This window comes from Xenopus laevis, chromosome 2L (genome assembly GCF_017654675.1).
Source record: "Xenopus laevis strain J_2021 chromosome 2L, Xenopus_laevis_v10.1, whole genome shotgun sequence".
Lineage (NCBI taxonomy): Eukaryota > Metazoa > Chordata > Amphibia > Anura > Pipidae > Xenopus > Xenopus laevis.
In genome coordinates this window covers 248,672-270,290 of record NC_054373.1, presented here as the reverse complement: position 1 = coordinate 270,290, position 21,619 = coordinate 248,672, and the positions used below count along the sequence as shown (strand labels likewise).

The window sequence follows — 21,619 nt, the reverse complement described above, 5'->3', positions numbered from 1 at the left end:
CCAGTTGTATTCAGTAAATCTGAGTTCCAGTTAATTCTCAGTTGTATTCAATAAGTGTGAGTGAGTTCTAGTTAATTCCCAGTTGTATTCAGTAAATCTGAGTTCCAGTTAATTCTTAGTTGTATTCAATAAGTGTGAGTGAGTTCTAGTTAATTCCCAGTTGTATTCAGTAAGTGTGTGTTCCAGTTAATTCCCAGTTGTATTCAGTGAGTGTGAGGTATGGTTTTGTCCCATGTATTTGGCACAGAGAGACAGAGGAGAAGAGTTGGAGATATTTCTTTATTTAAGTGACAGTGACTGACGGTGAGACTGTGGATAAATAAGAACCAGTCTTTGCATGGAATGGATTAATTATTAAAGTGCACATCCCAACTTTCCTGCAGTCAGGAATTTCTATCCACAATACAAGAATAGCGCCATTTAACAGTGAATGGGAATTGTGCTCAAATTGTACACAACACACTCGCACTCAACCTGACATGTCATGTAACTGCAAGTGTAACACACACACAAACTGACACACACACAGTAAATGTAACCAAGCAGAAATAAACAGAGGCTGAAGGCTCACGAATGATCAAAGAATTTTACATTGATTATTCCCGAAAATCCCTGAGAGATAAAAAAATAAATAATCTGTATAAATAATATTTCCCCTTCACTAAAAACTTTAGAACTTCATACTCGGAAATCTCCTGCTATATATCTATATACTCACACACAGCCATAGCTGCCTCCATACTCACTATATATATATATATATATATATATATACATACACACACACACACACACACATACACAAACTGTGTACTGTACCTCGTTTACAAAAACCTTAGGGATAAATGATATAAAAGACATTTTTTCTGTGTACAGTGAATGTCCCCAAATCTTCCCACGTCTTCTCCAAGGCCCACAAACGTGTTGATGTCACTACACTGTATAACACAGTTAAGATCACTATGCCCAGTGCCCACGCCTCTCATGTATAAATGTGCACACTCACACTCATTAGCACACACTCACTAGCACACAAAATAGAGAGGAGACTGCTCAGTGCTCTTTATATCTGTAAAGGAAAAAGAGAAATAAGTAGAGGAATGAACTGCTGATATTGAGAAGTGAATGAAATCTTACTTTTATAAAGCTATTTGTTTTAAAGCTTCCCCCTTTCTTGCTAACCTTGCTAATGAAATATATTTACATAACACAGTTTTATAATCTAGTTTAGTATCTAACATAAAGTTTTTCCCAAAGATGGCAAAGAAACATTATTACCCTCTTCGTATCGTCCAATTTCTTTGATCAACCAAGACTTTCAAATAATGACTAAGATTCTAGCCAACAGATTAGCCGAGATACTGCCCAATATTATCTCTCCTTTTCAAAATGGTTTCATTAAGTGGAGGTAGGGTATTAGGAATGTGCCATCTCAAATGTCATCTGTTCTTCTAATATGTATAAAATTCCATGTTCACTATTAAGCTTGGATGCTGAGAAAGCATCTGATAACATAAATTGGTATTATCTTTTTGATTGTTGTAAATCATTTGGTTTGAACAGCACTTTTATTTCTTTACTTCAACAAATGTATTCTTCCCCCCAAGCTAGAATTATAATTGCTGAACAATTTGATATCTTTACTTTATTCAGAGGAACGAGACAGGGATGTCCCCTTTACCCCTTACTATTTAATATATCTATCAATCCTTTAATTAGATTCTTAAATCTTTCAGATTTTTAAATTCTTTCAGGTATCCAAATTAATGGCAAACAGTATTTGCAGACAATCTACTTTTTATTGTACCTCATAGATCAATTAGGAAAATATTTACTTTTTTTTCCAAACATATGGGAGCAGATTTATCGAGGGGCTGAATTTCAAAGTGAAAAAAAACTTCGACCATCGAATAAGGTAGTCTGACATTCGAACAATTTAATCGTACGATTTTACAAAAAAAATCTTTCGACTTCTCAAATCTTAGCCAAATACTGGCTATAGGTTCTAGGAGGTCCCCATAGGCTTACATAGCAATTCGGCAGGTTTAAGGTGGTGAAGTGTCGAAGTCAAAGTTTTTTAAAGAGACAGTACTTCGATTTTCGAATGGTCGAATTTGTGAAGTATTTTCAATTTGAATCGAAGTCGAATTTGGCCTATTCGATGGTCGAAGTACCCGAAAATCAATTCAAAATTTGAAGTCTTTTAATTCGAAAATGCAGTTCGACCTTTGATAAATCTGCCCCATAGTGCTTTTTCAGGATATGTTATTAATTCCAGTAAAACTGAGATTTTAAACTTGCATAGTTCTATTCCCAAACAAATACTTTTGGATTTAAAAATCAAAACACGTACCGGTTCTATCAAATACTTGGGAATTAATATTCCGTCAGACTTATTAAGGTTATATTCTTTGACTTTCTCTCCCCTGATTAAACTTATATATTCTCTTTGTAATAAGTGGATAAATAGTCCTTTTAATCTTATAGATAGAGGAGCATTTTTCAAAATGCAAATCTTCCCAAAACTATCTTACCCATTGTTAAACATTCTTCTTTTATTAAAACACTCTGAAGTTAAGAAATTGGATCAAATCTTATCTAAATTCCTTTGGCAAGAGTAAAAACCCAACATTTGTTTATTTAAATGAAGTCAGCCTAAACTTGCAGGAGGCCTTAATGTTCCTAATTTTAGAAATTTTAATTTAGCCCATTTTAGTAGGTTTATTGTTGAGTGGTTGTTGGGTAAAGAAACTTATACTGATCTAAATTTGAAATCTTTTTTAGCATCGTGTGAACATATTACACATATGCAATTCAGAAAATTCTTCAAAAATTACATGGGATCTTGAACATAAGAATTCTATTGCTATTAACCAACTCCCTCTTTATAGAGTGATTCAAAATATAGTTGAAGATCCCTCCTTAAATAGAATTTCTACTGTCACTAATTTATACTTGCTGTCCTTTCTCGGGAGTTCTCATATTTTACAGGACAAATAGTCATTATTAGATATTGTTATCACCACTCGTTAACTACTATCCACTAGAAACTACAAGTTATTCAATGTGAGCAGTGGAGCGTTCAACACTTTAGATTTGTTCACTTGAGTTATAAGCTAATAAACAGATCATCTTATTATATTGTACTGAATGCAAGGATAAAAATATTCATTGTTTTCTTATTTAGTCCAATTCAGAGAGATTTATTAAGGCTCAGCTTCTCAGACACAGAGGGGTGTGTTATAGGGAAGATGGGAGGGGCAAAGGAAGCAGACACAGAGGAGTGTGTTATAGGGAATATGGGAGGGGCACAGGAAGCAGACACAGAGGGGTGTGTTATAGGGAATATGGGAGGGGCACAGGAAGCAGACACAGAGAGGTGTGTTATAGGGAATATGGGAGGTAGTGATGTGCAGACCGGCTCAAAACCCGCTGGACCCGTGGGTTGGGTGGGTTCGGACTGGGTTGCGAGAGGGTCTGGGTTAAACTCTTCTCCTCCTCTCCCCACCCATGACCTAGCATTGCTGGCTTCCGGCACCTACATTTATAGACTTGCGCCCGCCCCTTTCCTGATATCACTGCGGGCGGGTGCGGCTTTATAAATAGAGGGGGAACACAGGGCCGGGTGTGGGTTGGAAGGGGATGGGTTAGGGTCGGGTGCCCGCACAGCACTAATGGGAGGGCCAATGGAAGCAGACTCAAAAGGGTGTGTTATAGGGAATATGGGAGGAGCAATGGAAGCAGGTGGGAGACTTGCCCAGTACTCACTCTGTAATCTCTTGTACGTTTGGCCGGCGGCAGCTGAGTTCCTTCCTTATGAGCCGCAACAGAAACTGAGGAGAGAAAACAGAAATAAAATGACAGAGAGATCTTAGTTTTACTTTAACCACAACTCATTATTGGCCTAAGTTTATATTAAGTACAATGTGTGTAATTAAGGCAGGGGGTGGGATTGTAACTGTAATGACTGTAATACTGTTAACCCTGTAGGACCCATCAAGCCCTTCCCTCATAACCTGCTCAATCTCCTAGAGAACCAAACTGGGTGGGGGTTGCATGGTACTCACCAGGAGGGCAAGAGCATCACTCAGCATGAGCATAAAGAACACATTGTCCCATCCATACGGGGACAGGAGTCCAGCGAGCAGTGGCCCTAGAGCAGCACCTACAGGGGAGAAAAGGGTTGTCAGGGAGGTGTAAATGCACAGGGATAGACAGGGGTAATAATACGGGGTCAGTTTAAAATAAGAGGTACATGTAAGAATAAGAATCTAGGGAATGGATATAATTTGATATAAAGAGTTAATATAGCACTGGGAGGAAGAGAGAAGCCTCTTGTGTAGGTTCTAGGGAGGAAGGAATTCTGTCATGATTTTTATGATGTTTTTATCACTAAATTACTCGGTGTACATTGCAAATAATTCTACCATTTAAAATGTTATTCTTGAACAAATAACTGTATTTTTAGCTAGGGATGCACCGAATCCACTATTTTGGATTTGGCCGAACCCCCGAATCCTTCACAAAAGATTTGGCCGAATACCAAACTGAATCCAGGGGAAAACATTTTTTACTTCCTTGTTTTCTGACAAAAAGTCATGCAATTTCCCTCCCGCCCCTAATTTGCATATGCAAATTCGGATTTGGTTCGGATGGGCAGAAGGAATCGGCCAAATCCTACTGAAAAAGGCCGAATCCTGGATTCGGTGCATCCCTATTTTTAGCTGTAATATTGGATTGTAGGAGCCCTGCGCAATGGAACTGCTTTCTGATAAGTTATTGCTCCTCCAACTCAATTTAACTGGAGGCGTCACAGTGATTGAGTGCCATTCTCATGTCCACCACTAGGGGGGTATAAGAGCATTTTTAGCAAGGCAGGTGTCTGGGAGCTTTTATCTGGTTACCTTCCCATTGTCTCTCAGTGCCTGAGCACAAGACACATGACTGAAGGCATCTCAGAAATTCACAACATGTATACTATAAAATCTGTTTACTCCTTTCAATGCCAGATTCTGCTAGAAGAGTGATTTTAACTAATTCAGGATAGAAAGGGACAGTAAGTAAGTAGGAGATGGGCAGTAGGATAGAGAGAGTTGTTTGGGATGGGGCAGTGAAATATAGAGAGGTGGCTAATAAGAGGGTGGGATTGGGTTGCAGTAAGGAGGTAATGCAGAGACTTGGGCACAAGGGGCACATTCTGGAGACTCACCCACAGACCCAGTCCCATCAATGATGGCAGTGACAGTAGACAGAGCATGAGCATTGCCTTTCAGAGATTTGTGGGTCCCCTAGGGAGAAAAGGGTAAGTAAGACACACATAATGCTCTTCTGAGACACAGTCACTAGTTCTGGGGAGACCCCAGTTTCTTCTCTCGTATAGCCCATTACAGTGTGAAGGGATAAACACCCATAGTCCTGATATACAGAATCACCCCAACTGTACCTGCCCCAAGTCTAAATATAAACATATCTAGTGCTTTTGGTCTGATGAGAGGGGGAGATACAGCCAGATCACATGATGCAAAGGTCCCTCTATGATTGGCCGCTAGTAGAATTTTAAAAGAGTGACATATGGGGGATGTGAGGAGAAGGTTCCCACCTGGGACATGCAAATCCAAACCCATAAAACTCTACCCCCCCAGCACTGTGTCCCTACTCCAATTGTTGATATGGGAACACTGTTTTAGGGCAATTGCATGTGATCTGACCAATCAGACAAAGGTTGTTGCCTATAGCAGCTCAGAGTCAGACTGACTGTGTCACATGACTGGGGTAAATGGGGCAATAATGAGGGAGAGGATTCCTTTGGGTTACAACCCATGATGCACAAGACCCCCCTAAACTCACCAGATCAGCAGACACAGCCGTTGTAATGAGAGAGTAAGGGCCATTCACCAGGGCCCCACAGACCAGCAGCATTCCTGTGTGAGAGACAGGGCCCGTCACTGGGGATATTGTACAACTGGGGCCACAATCACAATGGGGGGGGGGGGGACAGTAGGGATCATTATTATAGAGTTCTTTATAAAGCACCATGTCCAACATCCCAAAATAATCAACTGATCCCCATACAGAGACTCACATGGGCCAGTGTCATTGGGCTTTTGGGAAAGATGGAGAATCTGAAAACAAATGAGAAGGGGGCAAAATTTTGGGCAATTCCTGGAATACTTACCAACAGTGAAACCTGCCCCCATGTTACTGACCGACGAGAAGAAATACAACTGTAAGGGGCAAAGAGATCACATGAGTGGGAAATTCAGTCTCTCACCCTCTAAGCCCCTCACCCCATCAGGCCCTCACCCTTTAACCCCACCAGTCTCTCATCCTCTCACCCCATCAATCTTTCACTCCATTGGTCTCTCATCCTCTGACCCCATCAGTCCCTCACCCTCTCACTCATCAGTCTTTCACCCCATCAGTCTCTCACCATCTCAGACTGTTACCCCCATCAGACCCAGTGTATCCTGTACTGTATATTCATGTTTACAAGAGGGGTCGGCCTGTAATTGACCATGTTGCCTGCAGTCTATATTTTGAGCCCTAGAAGCTTCACAGGAGGTGAGTGGCAGAATGATGGTGCTGGAGTTGGAATAAGGGGTCACAAATGATTCTTAAAAGTGAACTAAAGTCTAAAATAGAATAAGGCTAGAAATGCTGTATTTTTTATACTAAACATAAACATGAACTTACTGCACCACAAGCCTAATCAAACAAACGATTTATACTTTCAAAGTTGGCCACAGGGGGTCACCATCTTGTGACTTTGTTAAACATCTTTGCTAGACCAAGACTGTGCACATGCTCAGTGTGGTCTGGGCTGCTTAGGGATCATCATAAATGATCAAAACAGCACAAGTCAAATAATATCTGCCAGAAGCTGATACAGCAAGACTGATTAATAATCAGAATATACAGACTGCACTGGGTCTGTGGATACAAATCTCTATACAGTCGCCGGCTGCTCTACAGGGAAACAAACAAAGGTGCTCGAGTTCTGGGAAGTAAGGTGGAGGGGCTTAGGGATCAGCAGTTAGGGATCATCTGACGTTTCCTATCCGCAGTAGTCAGAGCAAGTAGAACAAAGAGGGAATTTCCCTGAATACAGTCAGGTTTCTTTTTCATTAAAGAAAGTAAAAATGGGATTTTGTTTTTTTGCCTTTACATCCCCTTTATTGCGCAGGAGGTGGAATAAGGGGGCAGAAGTGATACTTACTGTGGGGGCCGAACAGAGTAACATGAATCCACAGGTGGTGGCACGCTTCTGAGCTTTATCAGATATGACCCCAGCCACAATTCCACCTAAAATGAGGAAAGAATTCATTGGTCTGGATCCCATTAGCAAATCACATCCAGTCTATTTTGATTGACTGCACCAGTCTATCAAGTTCCCCTTTATTTTAGTTCTAGTTAATCTTGTTGCCATCATTCTTCCTTTCCCAAGCCCAATCTCAATGTTCCCCCATTGGGTTTTATAGGTCTGAACCAATGTCCAGTCCTCAAGCCACACACTGTACACTCCAAGCCTGGCTGGTTATCCACAAAGCATCTATTGTATCAATTTTATCAATGGGGGGGGGAGACATATCTACATGAGCGTTACTAGTGACCCAGTTTGTTATATAAACATGTTCCTCCCTCCTAGGGGTTAGACTTCAGGACAGCAGCAGTCAAACAGTTAGACCTTGTCTCTCCTCACCGTTCCTGTGCCAACTGGCCCATGTCTGCCACTAACTAACTCTGATAATGGGATGGATAATGGGATGGATAATGGGATGGATAATGGGATGGATAATGGGATGGAGAATGGGATGGATAATGGGGTGGATAATGTGATGGATAATGGGATGGATAATGGGATGGATAATGGGATGGATAACGGGATGGATAATGGGATGGATAATGGGGTGGATAATGTGATGGATAATGGGATGGATAATGGAGTGCTAAGGATGTAGTGGGGTGGGCTTGGCACAGACTGATACTCTTGCCCTTGGTGCCAAAGCTCCCTGGCCCTAGTCCTCCCTTTTTGAAAAAAAAATCCACAAATGCCCCTGTGTTAACTCAATATCTGGAATCCCATCCAAAGTTTCCAAAAATGCAAATGTGTCCCCAAGGAACTCACCAATAATTCCCCCAACATCAAACAGTGTGGAAAGGTCCCCAGCACGCCGGACATCCATGTGACCTGGAGGAACCAATCAGTGAGGATCAGATCAGGCCAAAAAGAGAGACAGGATAAAGAAGCTTTTATGGCGCAGTAGGTGGAGTTATAGGCAATAAAGTTTTAAATGGGAAAACATAAAGTGATGATGGGTCAACTCTGAGTAAATTGTACTTTAGAGACCTGAGGAAAGACGACTATAAGGAAGGGACTTACCCACATTTTTGATGTAAAGGGGCAACCAGAAGAGGAACGTGTAACTGACCAGTTTAGCAAAAAGCAAACACATGGAGAATTCCACTACCCCCTGCAGAGACAGACACATAGAAGGGCACTCCATGAAAATATATACACACTTTTCATATATAATCTTTATACCATATCCAAATGTATTCATCTCATGTACTGTGACCAGCATAATCTTCTTATCACAATTCTCTTTCTTTACTAATGTCCCCCTTCTACTTACTCCCATTCCACTCTTCCCACTAAACCTTGTTCTCTTTCATTAACCAATGTCCCCCCATTGTACTTACTCCTATTTTCCTCTCCATCCCCATCTACTCTTCCGTCTGAACCTCCTTCTCTTTCATTACCAATATCCTCCTTCTACTTACTCCCATTTTCCTCTCCATCCCCATCTACTATTCCCACTGCAACTCCTTCTCTTTCATTAGCAATGTCCCCCCTTCTACTTACTCCTATTCTCCTCTCCATCCCCATGTACTCCTCCAAGTGCACCTCATTCTCTTGTTTTTAACCCGTGACTGTGCCCCCTATTTGTTTACCGGGATTTTGAGAGCCCCCAGGAAACTGATGGCAGCAGATCCATTTCCTGCAATTTTGATCTCTTTCTGTAGGACAATGACATGATGGGTGGGATAGATGGGAGAAGGTCCAAGCATGTCCTGAAACTCCTGTTCATTTGAGGAACCAGAGAAGAGGCAGGTGATAATGAGAACATAGAGAAAGAGGCAACAGAAGCCTAAACAGCAAATTCCCAATTGCAGGAAATATACACCAAGAAATTATGTGTTACCCTGGCAAAAAGAGCGTTATCCTTGGTGTTTGTGATCTGATTGAATAGCATGGGGCACTACACAGATCAATAGCCAGGCAATACTGTAATTGTGTATATGGGGCATTGACCAAGCTGGAAATACAGACAAACTGAAATTTGTGGAGGGATTATGTTAATGCCCTTATAATGTAATCATGGTCCATACATACAATCTCATTTTGTCCCATGATCTTCCAGTACCTTTTTGGTCAATGGTCAAGAATTGTATATATGGAATTAGGTCATTGGCCTGAACTGCTCAAAGGAAAACTTTACCCCAAAATGAATATTTAACAGATGGTTTATATCATAGTAAGTGGCATATTAAAGAATCTTACCAAACTGGTATAAATACTTGAGAAAATATTGCCTTTAGCTATAATTTAGTGATAGTCTGTGTGTTGCCTCAGAGATCACCAGACCAGAAATACTGCAGCTCCATCTGTAACAGGAAGAGATCACCTGACCAGAAATACTGCTGCTCTAACTGTAACAGGAAGAGATCACCTGACCAGAAATACTGCAGCTCTACCTGTAACAGGAAGAGATCACCTGACCAGAAATACTGCAGTTCTAACTGTAACAGGAAGAGATCAGCTGACCAGAAATACTGCAGTTCTAACTGTAACAGGAAGAGATCACCAGACCAGAAATACTGCAGCTCTAACTGTAACAGGAAGAGATCACCTGACCAGAAATACTGCAGTTCTAACTGTAACAGGAAGAGATCACCTGACCAGAAATACTGCAGTTCTAACTGTAACAGGAAGAGATCACCTGACCAGAAATACTGCAGCTCTAACTGTAACAGGAAGAGATCACCTGACCAGAAATACTGCTGCTCTAACTGTAACAGGAAGAGATCACCTGACCAGAAATACTGCAGTTCTAACTGTAACAGGAAGAGATCACCTGACCAGAAATACTGCAGCTCTAACTGTAACAGGAAGAGATCACCTGACCAGAAATACTGCAGCTCTAACTGTAACAGGAAGAGATCACCTGACCAGAAATACTGCAGCTCTAACTGTAACAAGAAGACGTGTTGAAGCAAAAGACAGAACTCTGTCTGTTAATTGGCTCATGTGACCTAACAAGTATGGTTTGTTTGGTATGTTTGTGTGCAATTAAATAAAAATAATACAATCCTAGGGGTCTGTCCTTGTTTTTTAAATGACAATTTTCTAGTTATGATTACCAAATGGAACATAATACTAAAAAAGTATATTATTATGAAAATGGATTATTTACATGAAGCAAGATTTTTCATATGAGCTCTTTTATGCAATATCATTTTATATAGAGAGCTACATTATTTGGGGGATATAGTTTTCCTTTAAGCAACTCTGCCATCCAACAAATATGCCCATTGGGCCAATCATTATTTTTTACAAGTAGGAGATCATTCAGGCCCACTGGACAATCAGATTAGTATTACTAATATAACTGTAAATTTAGACTAGAGCAGGAATCCAAAGCAACCAATCAGAACTCCAGTAATGATAATGAGATCTGATTGATTCTTATGGGTTGACATGGATCATTCAAAATGAACATCCCCCCCCCTCCGGTACCTGTTGCTCCGGAGCCTCTGCCATCTGTAGTAACTTGTTTTGGACTTTATATACATGGCAACCTTGAGGGGCCTGAAAGAAGCAAAAATATTGTAAGGAAAGGATTTTTCTTGGAAGAGCCATTTCCCAACATGTCAGCTCCCAACCATAGTTATAAACACAAATATACAGACAAGGGGTACACAACAAGCTAAACAGCATGGAAGTGGAATTAAGAAAATGGGGTTACTTTTGGAAATGGAAGATCACTAGGAAATAGAATGTTGGGGTGTATCTGTGTGTTGGTGGAACATTAGTGACATATGAAGGATGGAGTAGGGAAATGAATGAAGAAATAGTTTCTGATTTACTCACTGGTGTGGCCTCAGACTTGATATCCTGGGGATCTAGAAAGAAAAAAATGGGGTTGTTGACATTATTCCAATAATTAACTACTCAGTGATGTGTCCCTGGTTTGGCTCCTGGAAACATGTGTTCCCCCAATGTACAAACTAACTATGAGAAACAAGCAGTGACTTTGCCCCCTGGTGCAGTTATCCTGACATTTTATCCATATTCCAGTGGTACCGCCCAGTACTTATTGGTTACATCACACTGGTGAATTAACTTCACCTACTATGTTATTTTATTATTTAAAGGGATTCTGTCATGATTTTTATGGTGTCGTTTTTATTTCTAAATAACACTGTTTACACTGCAAATAATTCACTGTACAATATAAAATGTCATTCCTGAAGCAGCAAGTGTATTTAGTTGTAATATTGGTGTGTAGGTGCATCTCAGGTCATTTTGCCTGGTCATGTGATTTCAGAAAGAGCCAGCACTTTAGGATGGAACTGCTTTCTGGCAGCCTGTTGTTTCTCCTACTCAATGTAACTGAATGTGTCTCAGTGGGACCTGGATTTTACTATTGAGTGTTGTTCTTAGATCTACCAGGCAGCTGTTATCTTGTGTTAGGGAGCTGCTATCAGGTTACCTTCCCATTATTCTGTTGTTAGGCTGCTGGGGGGCGATATCAGTCCAACTTGCAGTACAGCAGTAAAGAGAGACTCAAGTTTCTCAGAGCACAAGTCACATGATTGGGGGCAGCTGGGAAACTGACCCTAATATGTCTAGCCCCATGTCAGATTTCAAAATTAAATAAAGCAGAGGCATGAGACAGGAAGGAAAGAACATGGACAACAGACAGATGGACAGACAAGAAGTACTCACGCTCTACAAGGAAGAGGAAGCAGATGATGCCCATGAAGGAGATGATCATTCCGGGCACCAAGAAGGACATCCCCCAGCAGTTTGACACCCAGTATCCAGCAATAAGAGAGCCCAGGATGTTGCCCACTGATGTGTGTGAGTTCCACACTCCCATGATGAGGCCTCTCCTGGGGACACAGACAAAAGCCCAGAAATAGTTAACCTCTGTCTAGCACCTCTTTAATAAATACCCTCAGGCCTTCTCTGCCCAGGGCATCTGAGTAGTATCACCCTATTCCTGCACACAACTTACTTTCCTTTCCCAAACCAGTTTCCAATGCAGGTGACTACGCTCGGCCAACCGGTGGTCTGAACCAAACCATTCAGTACCTGGGGAGGACACAAACAGAGAAGGGCATGAAGCAGGTGGTATAATGAGATGGGGGATCTCTTGGGTGGTATTATGAGATGGGGGAACTCTCGGGTGGTATAATGAGATGGGGGAACTCTCAGGTGGTATAATGAGATGGGGGAACTCTCAGGTGGTATAATGAGATGGGGGAACTCTCGGGTGGTATAATGAGATGGTGGAACTCTCGGGTGGTATAATGAGATGGGGGAACTCTCAGGTGGTATAATGAGATGGGGGAACTCTCGGGTGGTATAATGAGATGGGGGAACTCTCAGGTGGTATAATGAGATGGGGGAACTCTCGGGTGGTATAATGAGATGGTGGAACTCTCGGGTGGTATAATGAGATGGGGGAACTCTCAGGTGGTATAATGAGATGGGGGAACGCTCAGGTGGTATAATGAGATGGGGAGAAGGAGGAGGACCAGGAGCAGGCCATGACTTATTGTGGCACTTGGAGAAGGGGCGTGAGTATTACTAGGAATTACGGGCACTTACCTGTATGATGATGTAGTAGGACAGGTTGTGAATATTGTAGAAATATCCAAAGCCAAATAGGGCAGTAAATAAGCCACTGGCCAACATCCCGCAGGAGAGGAAATACCTGAGAGGCAAGCGCTCCCCGATCATCCCACTGGGGGTACATAGAGACAGAAAGGAGGTTCAGCCAGAGGTGAGTGCAACCCTGCAACTAATGGGGCTGGATCATGGGGGTACAAAGGAGATGGGGCATCTGACAGACACAGTTACATAATGAGAATGGCGCCCCCTGTACTTACCTGAGGAACATGCCAATGGCATAGGCGCAGAGGAAGGAATAGTCCAGAGCCCCCAGGAGCTGCTTATAATTCTTTTTATCTGGGGGGCACATAAGGGAAAACATAAGCAAATAAGATAAAGACAGGGTCCATGGGGAGTGAGAGGGGCAAGTAGGTGATTATAGGAGGGGTAACTAGGGGTCAACATGGCTGATGGGGAGGTGCATGAATGGGGAGTGCAGGGAAGTCCCCGAATTGTGTCATTGAATCTGTGGGTTTGTAGGGGGAAGAGATGTTTGGGGGTCAGATTGGGGGCTGAATATGAGGGGGTTGATCATTAAAGGAGCAGATGAGGGGTTGGGGGCAGCTGAGAGTTGGGGTGTTTCTGTGTGGGGGCACATAGAGTGTTATGAATATATCGTCAGAACTTACCAAATGGGGCCCAGCCGCAGCGAGACGCATTCTGCTCTGAGTAAAGGGGCCCCTGATTGTGAATCACAAACTCCTTGTAACTGTGGAGCTCAACCTCGTGTGGCTCTGAGCAATGTCTGTGCAGCTCCCCCTGTAACCAGATAAATGATAGATTGTAAGCTCTGCAGCCCAAGTACCTCCACTTATTTTACTGTGTTATTGTTCCACCTTGGTATATTGGCTCTCCCCATAAATATACTGTATATCCCCTATAACTATACACTATATCCCCATAAATATACTCTATATCCCCATAAATATATTCTATATCCCCATAAATATACTCTATATCCCCCAAAAATATACTCTATATCCCCATAAATATACTCTATATCAGTATAACTATACTCTATATCCCCCATAACTAGACTCTATATCCCCCATAACTAGACTCTATATCCCCCATAACTAGACTCTATATCCCCCATAAATATACTCTATACCACCCATAAATATACTCTATATCCCCCTTAAATATACTCTATATCCCCCATAAAGATACTTTATATCCCCCCCTAAAAACACTTCATATCCCCCCATAAATAAACTCTGTATCCCCCATAAAGATACTTTATATCCCCCCATAAATATACACTATATCCCCCATAAATATACTCTATATCCCCATAAATATACTATATACCCCCTTAAATATACTTTACATCACTGGACCTTGGGCAATTTTCTTCCACTTACACCATATTCTCTGCCCTTACCCCTATCCCACTTCTCCCTCCATCTCTTCCCAATCTTCTTCCCTTCTGCCTGCACCCCATTTTCCTCTTCCTACTCCCCCTGCACCCCATTCTTTCCTTTCTCTACTCCTGTGCACCCCATCCCTTGTTTTCTCTACTTACCTTCACTATTGTGATTGGTTTTCGGGACAGATGAAAGCTGCAGTAAAACAGAAAGGTCAGAACCAGAACCAGAGCCCGAAACCTGTAAGAGAACAAATATGAAATGTCACATGGAGATTCTATAGACTGTACAAACCTATGTGACATTAAATGCATACTCACCACTTATCCCCCATACTCACCACTTATCCCTCATACTCACCACTGATCCCTCATACTCACCACTTATCCCCCCATACTCACCACTTATCCCTCATACTCACCACTTATCCCTCATACTCACCACTTATCCCTCATACTCACCACTTATCCCTCATACTCACCCCTGATCCCTCATACTCACCACTGATCCCTCATACTCACCACTGATCCCCCATACTCACCACTGATCCCTCATACTCACCACTGATCCCTCATACTCACCACTTATCCCTCATACTCACCACTTATCCCTCATACTCACCAATTATCCCTCATACTCACCACTGATCCCTCATACTCACCACTTATCCCTCATACTCACCACTTATCCCTCATACTCACCACTTATCCCTCATACTCACCACTGATCCCTCATACTCACCACTTATCCCCCCATACTCACCACTTATCCCTCATACTCACCACTTATCCCTCATACTCACCACTGATCCCTCATACTCACCACTTATCCCTCATACTCACCACTGATCCCTCATACTCACCACTTATCCCTCATACTCACCACTTATCCCTCATACTCACCACTGATCCCTCATACTCACCACTGATCCCTCATACTCACCACTGATCCCTCATACTCACCACTGATCCCCCCATACTCACCACTGATCCCTCATACTCACCACTTATCCCTCATATTCACCACTGATCCCTCATACTCACCACTGATCCCTCATACTCACCACTGATCCCTCATACTCACCACTGATCCCCCCATACTCACCACTGATCCCCCATACTCACCACTGATCCCGGGACAGGGACACGAAGAGACGGATCCCCGGGGGCAACGCAGCCATGAACTGATCTCAATCACACACTGTTCTTAGAGACCTAGGGATTTAATGGATTTAATTATTACACAATTATGATGTCACTCACAACATATCACAACAGGAAACAGGTGGCTGTGTCAAAGAGCTTACACTCAGCCTCTGGGGGGGTAACTGAGTCTCAGCAAGGAAAAAGTGAAGAACAGTTGCAGGTTTTGGTTGAGATTGTTGGTCAAATACACAGATAAATAGTGTCTGTCTATACCAGTGATCCCCAACCAGTAGCTCGTGAGTAACATGTTGCTCCCCGACCCCTTGGATGTTGCTCCCAGTGGCCTCAAAGCAGGTGATTATTTTTGAATTCCAGGCTTGGAGGCAAGTTTTAGTTGTATAAAAACCAGTTGTGTTGCCAAACAGATTCTCCTGTAACTGCCAGTCCACATAGGGGCTACCAATAGCCAATCACAACCCTTATTTGGCATGCCCCAGAAATTTTTGCATGCCAGTGTTGTTCCCAACTCTTTTTATTTTTGAATGTGGCTCACGGGTAAAAAAGGTTGGGGATCCCTGGTCTATGTCATCTTACAGCATTTGCCAAATCCCACAGACTGACAGTCCATTACTAAACAGTAGCCAAACTGGGTCTAGTGGCAGTCACTCCCTGTGCACGTTTCATTCTCTGAATATCTCACATTCTAGTGACGCCACCAGCCTCACACCCAAACACTTCCACTGTATGTACTAACAACCCGGAATGAGTCCAGCACTTACTTCTGCCAATTTATATCACATGCCTTTAATTGCCCCGCATTTCCTTATTACTCTCATTCCATTGGTGAATCAGACATTATTGTGTGTATAATGTCAGACCTCTTGTAATATTCCTGGGAAATTGCTCCACATACCAATGAATCCAGTTCAGCTCCCCTAATCCTGGGGCAAATATTCTGGGGATATGATCACTATATATAAATATATATAGTGAATAAAGTACCCCCTCTTGTAAAATATAAGGATATTATAAGTTACCGAGGAGTTTCATGACCATATAAAAACACGAGGCCGAAGGCCGAGTGTTTTTATACAGGTCATGGAACTCCGAGGTAACTTATAATATCCTATTTTACAACTGGGGGTACTTTATTAATTATAATACACAAATTTTAGTGAGTCATGTGACAGAAATTACATCACTACTCACCGTTTATAACTGATGACATCACTACTCACCGTTTATAAGGATATAATTTACAGGATATTCATGGCTTTTGTGTATTATAAGGAGATATGATCACTATATATAAATATATAAGGGGATATGATCACTATATATAAATATATAAGGGGGATATGATCACTATATATAAATATATAAGGGGGATATGATCACTATATATAAATATATAAGGAGATATGATCACTATATATAAATATATAAGGGGGATATGATCACTATATATAAATATATAAGGAGATATGATCACTATATATAAATATATAAGGGGATATGATCACTATATATAAATATATAAAGGGGATATGATCACTATATATAAATATATAAGGGGATATGATCACTATATATAAATATATAAAGGGGATATGATCACTATATATAAATATATAAGGGGATATGATCACTATATATAAATATATAAGGGGATATGATCACTATATATAAATATATAAGGGGATATGATCACTATATATAAATATATATAGGGGATATGATCACTATATATAAATATATAAGGGGATATGATCACTATATATAAATATATAAGGGGATATGATCATTATATATAAATATATAAGGGGATATGATCATTATATATAAATATATAAGGGGATATGATCACTATATATAAATATATAAGGGGGATATGGTCATTGTATATAAATATATAAGGGGATATGATCACTATATATAAATATATAAGGGGATATGATCACTGTATATAAATATATAAGGGGGATATGATCACTATATATAAATATATAAGGGGGATATGATCACTATATATAAATATATAAGGGTATATGATCACTATACATAAATATATAAGGGGATATGATCTCTATATATAAATATATAAGGGGATATGATCACTATATATAAATATATAAGGGGGATATGATCACTATATATAAATATATAAGGGGGATATGATCACTATATATAAATATATAAGGGGGATATGATCACTATATATAAATATATAAGGGGTATATGATCACTATATATAAATATATAAGGGGGATATGATCACTATATATAAATATATAAGGGGGATATGATCACTATATATAAATATATAAGGGCCCATATAACAGAATATTTGGGGCCCTTCATGACCAGCACAGTGTGAGCATTAGTGGGGCCCCTGATATTGCCGTTATAGTTCAGGGATATGAAAGGGAGAGAAATCTTTTTTAAAAAAAATGGCTTATTGCGCCCTCCAAGCCTAAAATCCCCAGTCCCCAACCTCAGTCCTCCCTTAATATACCCCCCCCCACCGACAGCAAAAAGCACTGGGATGTGTGAGCCCCTTATGCCCCCCAATCACCTGTATCTGAGCTGCTCCTGGGAGTCTGCGTGTGGCTCTGTCTGTAGGTTCCTTTATTAACTGTCACTTTATTTTACTTCCTCATTCAACTCCTAATCACCTGCACCCTCCTCCTCCTCCTCCTCCTCCCCCGGCAGCACCCAATCCTGTCTCTACCCACAGCACCCAGCAGTGTCCTTTTATTGCAGCACCCAACTTTCTCCCTACTAACAGCACCCAGCACTTTCCCTGCACGCAGGCTCTGTGTAAGTCAGCCCCCAGCTCTTCCCTGTAACCCACAAACTGGTGTCCCTGTGCCCCGTCTGTCTGTCCCTATGTCCTTCCACTCAGTTCCATTCCCTCAGTCTCAGTGGCTACTGGTCGGACTGGTTTGGCTACTGATGGTTGAGGAATGCACAGCGGGTGTTACTCACTGACTCACTGGATCATGTGTCCGACCTGTTTCTCCTTCTTGTTGCTAATCACTAATTACTCACTAATTACTACTTACCCTTTAGCAGAGCCACTACTCACTCTTTTTGCTGATACAACGAGGGGCTACAAAACTGTACCTCCCAACTGTCCCATTTTAAGAGGGACAGTCCCTCATCTGACAGCTCAACCCGCAGTCCCTTGTTTGTACTGGAAAGTCACGTTTTTCTCTGCCAGAAAAGGAAACAAAGTTTCTAACTTAATTGGCTTTTGGCAGAGAGCCCAGAACAGCCACAGCAGCAGATAAGACACTTTTTTAACAAATTTTGAGATAAGCAAATAAGGAATTGTAACAATATAAGATAACAGGTCTCTTGGAAGAATTGAGTCTGAAAAAAAACACAGAAATATGTTCAAACTCTCATAACCTTCCAAATTTTGTAAAATGAACATGGTAATTAGGGGGTGGCCACAAAAATGGGCGTATTCAAAATAAAAATTGCATCGCTGTGCGGCAACTTTTTTGTACCATAATTAAGGCATCAGTAGAAGAAAGAGTTGTACTGTCCAAACTCCATATCTATGAATTGTGCAACTACAGTTCCCAGAATCCCATACAAGCCAATGGCCTTTGAGTAGTTTCCACATATTTACAGTTTAACCCTGAGGCTCAACCCTGAGGCTCTTTATGCCACACAAACATAAAGGCTTGGGGCATATAATGTAGATCAGTGTCCTTATAAACAGTCACTTATTATTATACGCCCAATAGCAACATCCTTCATATAACCCCCCTATAACTCCTCCTATTGCTCCAAATAACCCTCCCTTTAACTCCTCCTATTGCTCCATATAACCCTCCTATAACTCCTCTTATTGCTCCATATAACCCTCCCTATAACTCCTCCCACTGCTCCATATAACCCTCCCTATAACTCCTCCTACTGCTCTATATACCCCTCCTATAACTCCTTCTACTGCTCCATATAATCCTCCATTTAACTCCTCCTACTGCTCCATATACCCCTCCTTTAACTCCTCCTACTGCTCCATATACCCCTCCCTATAACTCCTCCTACTGCTCCATGTACCCCTTTATCGGGTTATGGTTGGGTGTGGGTTGAGAATTTCTTGACATGCACATCACTACTGCACTGGTTCAACTGTGTGTTTTCTTTAGAAACATTACTATATATATATATATATATATATATTAGCTAACTGTCACATTAGTTGTTTATATAAACAAACTGTAGCCATGGGGGCAGCCATTCAAAGCTGAAAAAGGAGAAAAGGAACAGGATACACAGTACATAACAGATAAGCTCTGTAGTATACAGTGGGATTCTTCAGACCCTATCTGTTATCTACTGTGTATCCTGTGCTTGAATGGCTGCCCCCATGGCTACACAGCAGCTTGTTTATATAAACTATAGTAGTACTTATCTGTTATCTACTGTGTATCCTGTGCTTGAATGGCTGCCCCCATGGCTACACAGCAGCTTGTTTATATAAACTATAGTAGTACTTATCTGTTATCTACTGTGTATCCTGTGCTTGAATGGCTGCCCCCATGGCTACACAGCAGCTTGTTTATATAAACTATAGTAGTACTTATCTGTTATCTACTGTGTATCCTGTGCTTCAATGGCTGCCCCCATGGCTACACAGCAGCTTGTTTATATAAACTATAGTAGTACTTATCTGTTATCTACTGTGTATCCTGTGCTTCAATGGCTGCCCCCATGGCTACACAGCAGCTTGTTTATATAAACTATAGTAGTACTTATCTGTTATCTACTGTGTATCCTGTGCTTGAATGGCTGCCCCCATGGCTACACAGCAGCTTGTTTATATAAACTATAGTAGTACTTATCTGTTATCTACTGTGTATCCTGTGCTTGAATGGCTGCCCCCATGGCTACACAGAAGCTTGTTTCTATAAACTATAGTAGTACTTATCTATCTACTGTGTATCCTGTGCCTGAATGGCTGCCCCCATGGCTACACAGCAGCTTGTTTATATAAACTATAGTAGTACTTATCTGTTATCTACTGTGTATCCTGTGCTTGAATGGCTGCCCCATGGCTACACAGCAGCTTGTTAATATTTACATTTGTAACAATTTAGAGATAAGCAAATAAACAATTGTACCAATTTAAGATAACAGGTCTCTTGGGAGAACTTAGACTTACAGATTAAAGGGCAATTGACATTCATTATAACTATAACTGTTATAACACATAAAAACCACAGAAATGTGTTGAAACTTTCAGAACCTGACAAATTTTGTAAAATGCACATGGTAATTAGGGGGTGTGGCCACAAAATGGGTGCGCCAAAAATTGTCGCAGTACTAATTGCGGCAAATCTTTTTGTCCCTCTTTCTATTTCCAAAATGTTGTGCTTGAATGGCTGCCCCATGGCTACACAGCAGATTGTTAATATTTACATTTGTAACAATTTAGAGATAAGCAAATAAACAATTGTACCAATTTAAGATAACAGGTCTCTTGGGAGAACTTAGACTTACAGATTAAAGGGCAATTGACATTCATTATAACTATAACTGTAATAACACATAAAAACCACAGAAATGTGTTGAAACTTTCAGAACCTGACAAATTTTGTAAAATGCACATGGTAATTAGGGGGTGTGGCCACAAAATGGGTGCGCCAAAAATTGTCGCAGTACTAATTGCGGCAAATCTTTTTGTCCCTCTTTCTATTTCCAAAATGTTGGGAGGTGTGTAATAATGTGCAGCCCACTGGGTATTTACCTCCAATAACAGACCATATACAGATAAATAGTGAGACTGGAAAGACCCCTCTCTCCTCTAATATACTGACTCCTACCAGGCAGGAGAGGGGCGGATGGGCAATTGGGGGGCTTATGGGGCGGCGTATTGTCATATTGTCATCAGTGCATAGGGGTCTCTTTCATTTCTCATGTTACTGTCTCTTTATTTCTGTCACTGTGCCCCGGGGACACGACTCTGACCCAGGTCTCTGCACTGCTGTAACACGACTCTGACAAGGGCAAGTTCCTGGGCTGGACCAGTAAGTGGGGATTTCCCTGGTGTTTGTTGTGCAGGTGCCAGATATCCGGGGTTACAGGATGTAACTGTATTGAGTTCTATAGGGAATATGAAGCCATTT

The 21,619-nt window shown here is 41.2% G+C and overlaps 1 protein-coding gene across 1 annotated transcript; it reads right to left on the bottom strand.

Moving 5' to 3' along the window:
- Positions 1 to 262: 262 nt before the first annotated feature.
- slc37a1.L (solute carrier family 37 (glucose-6-phosphate transporter), member 1 L homeolog) lies at positions 263 to 18,098 on the bottom strand. The gene is given in 20 exon segments (NM_001086995.1): positions 263 to 1,069; positions 3,769 to 3,833; positions 4,068 to 4,165; positions 5,210 to 5,288; positions 5,848 to 5,921; positions 6,176 to 6,224; positions 7,217 to 7,302; positions 8,126 to 8,188; positions 8,381 to 8,471; positions 8,953 to 9,081; positions 10,799 to 10,870; positions 11,153 to 11,184; positions 12,011 to 12,177; positions 12,303 to 12,379; positions 12,899 to 13,034; positions 13,180 to 13,258; positions 13,591 to 13,720; positions 14,487 to 14,568; positions 15,453 to 15,542; positions 18,049 to 18,098. Coding segments are annotated over 19 exon segments (1,581 nt in total). The 5' UTR covers positions 15,509 to 15,542; positions 18,049 to 18,098; the 3' UTR covers positions 263 to 1,053.
- Between the last annotated feature and the right edge of the window lie 3,521 nt (positions 18,099 to 21,619).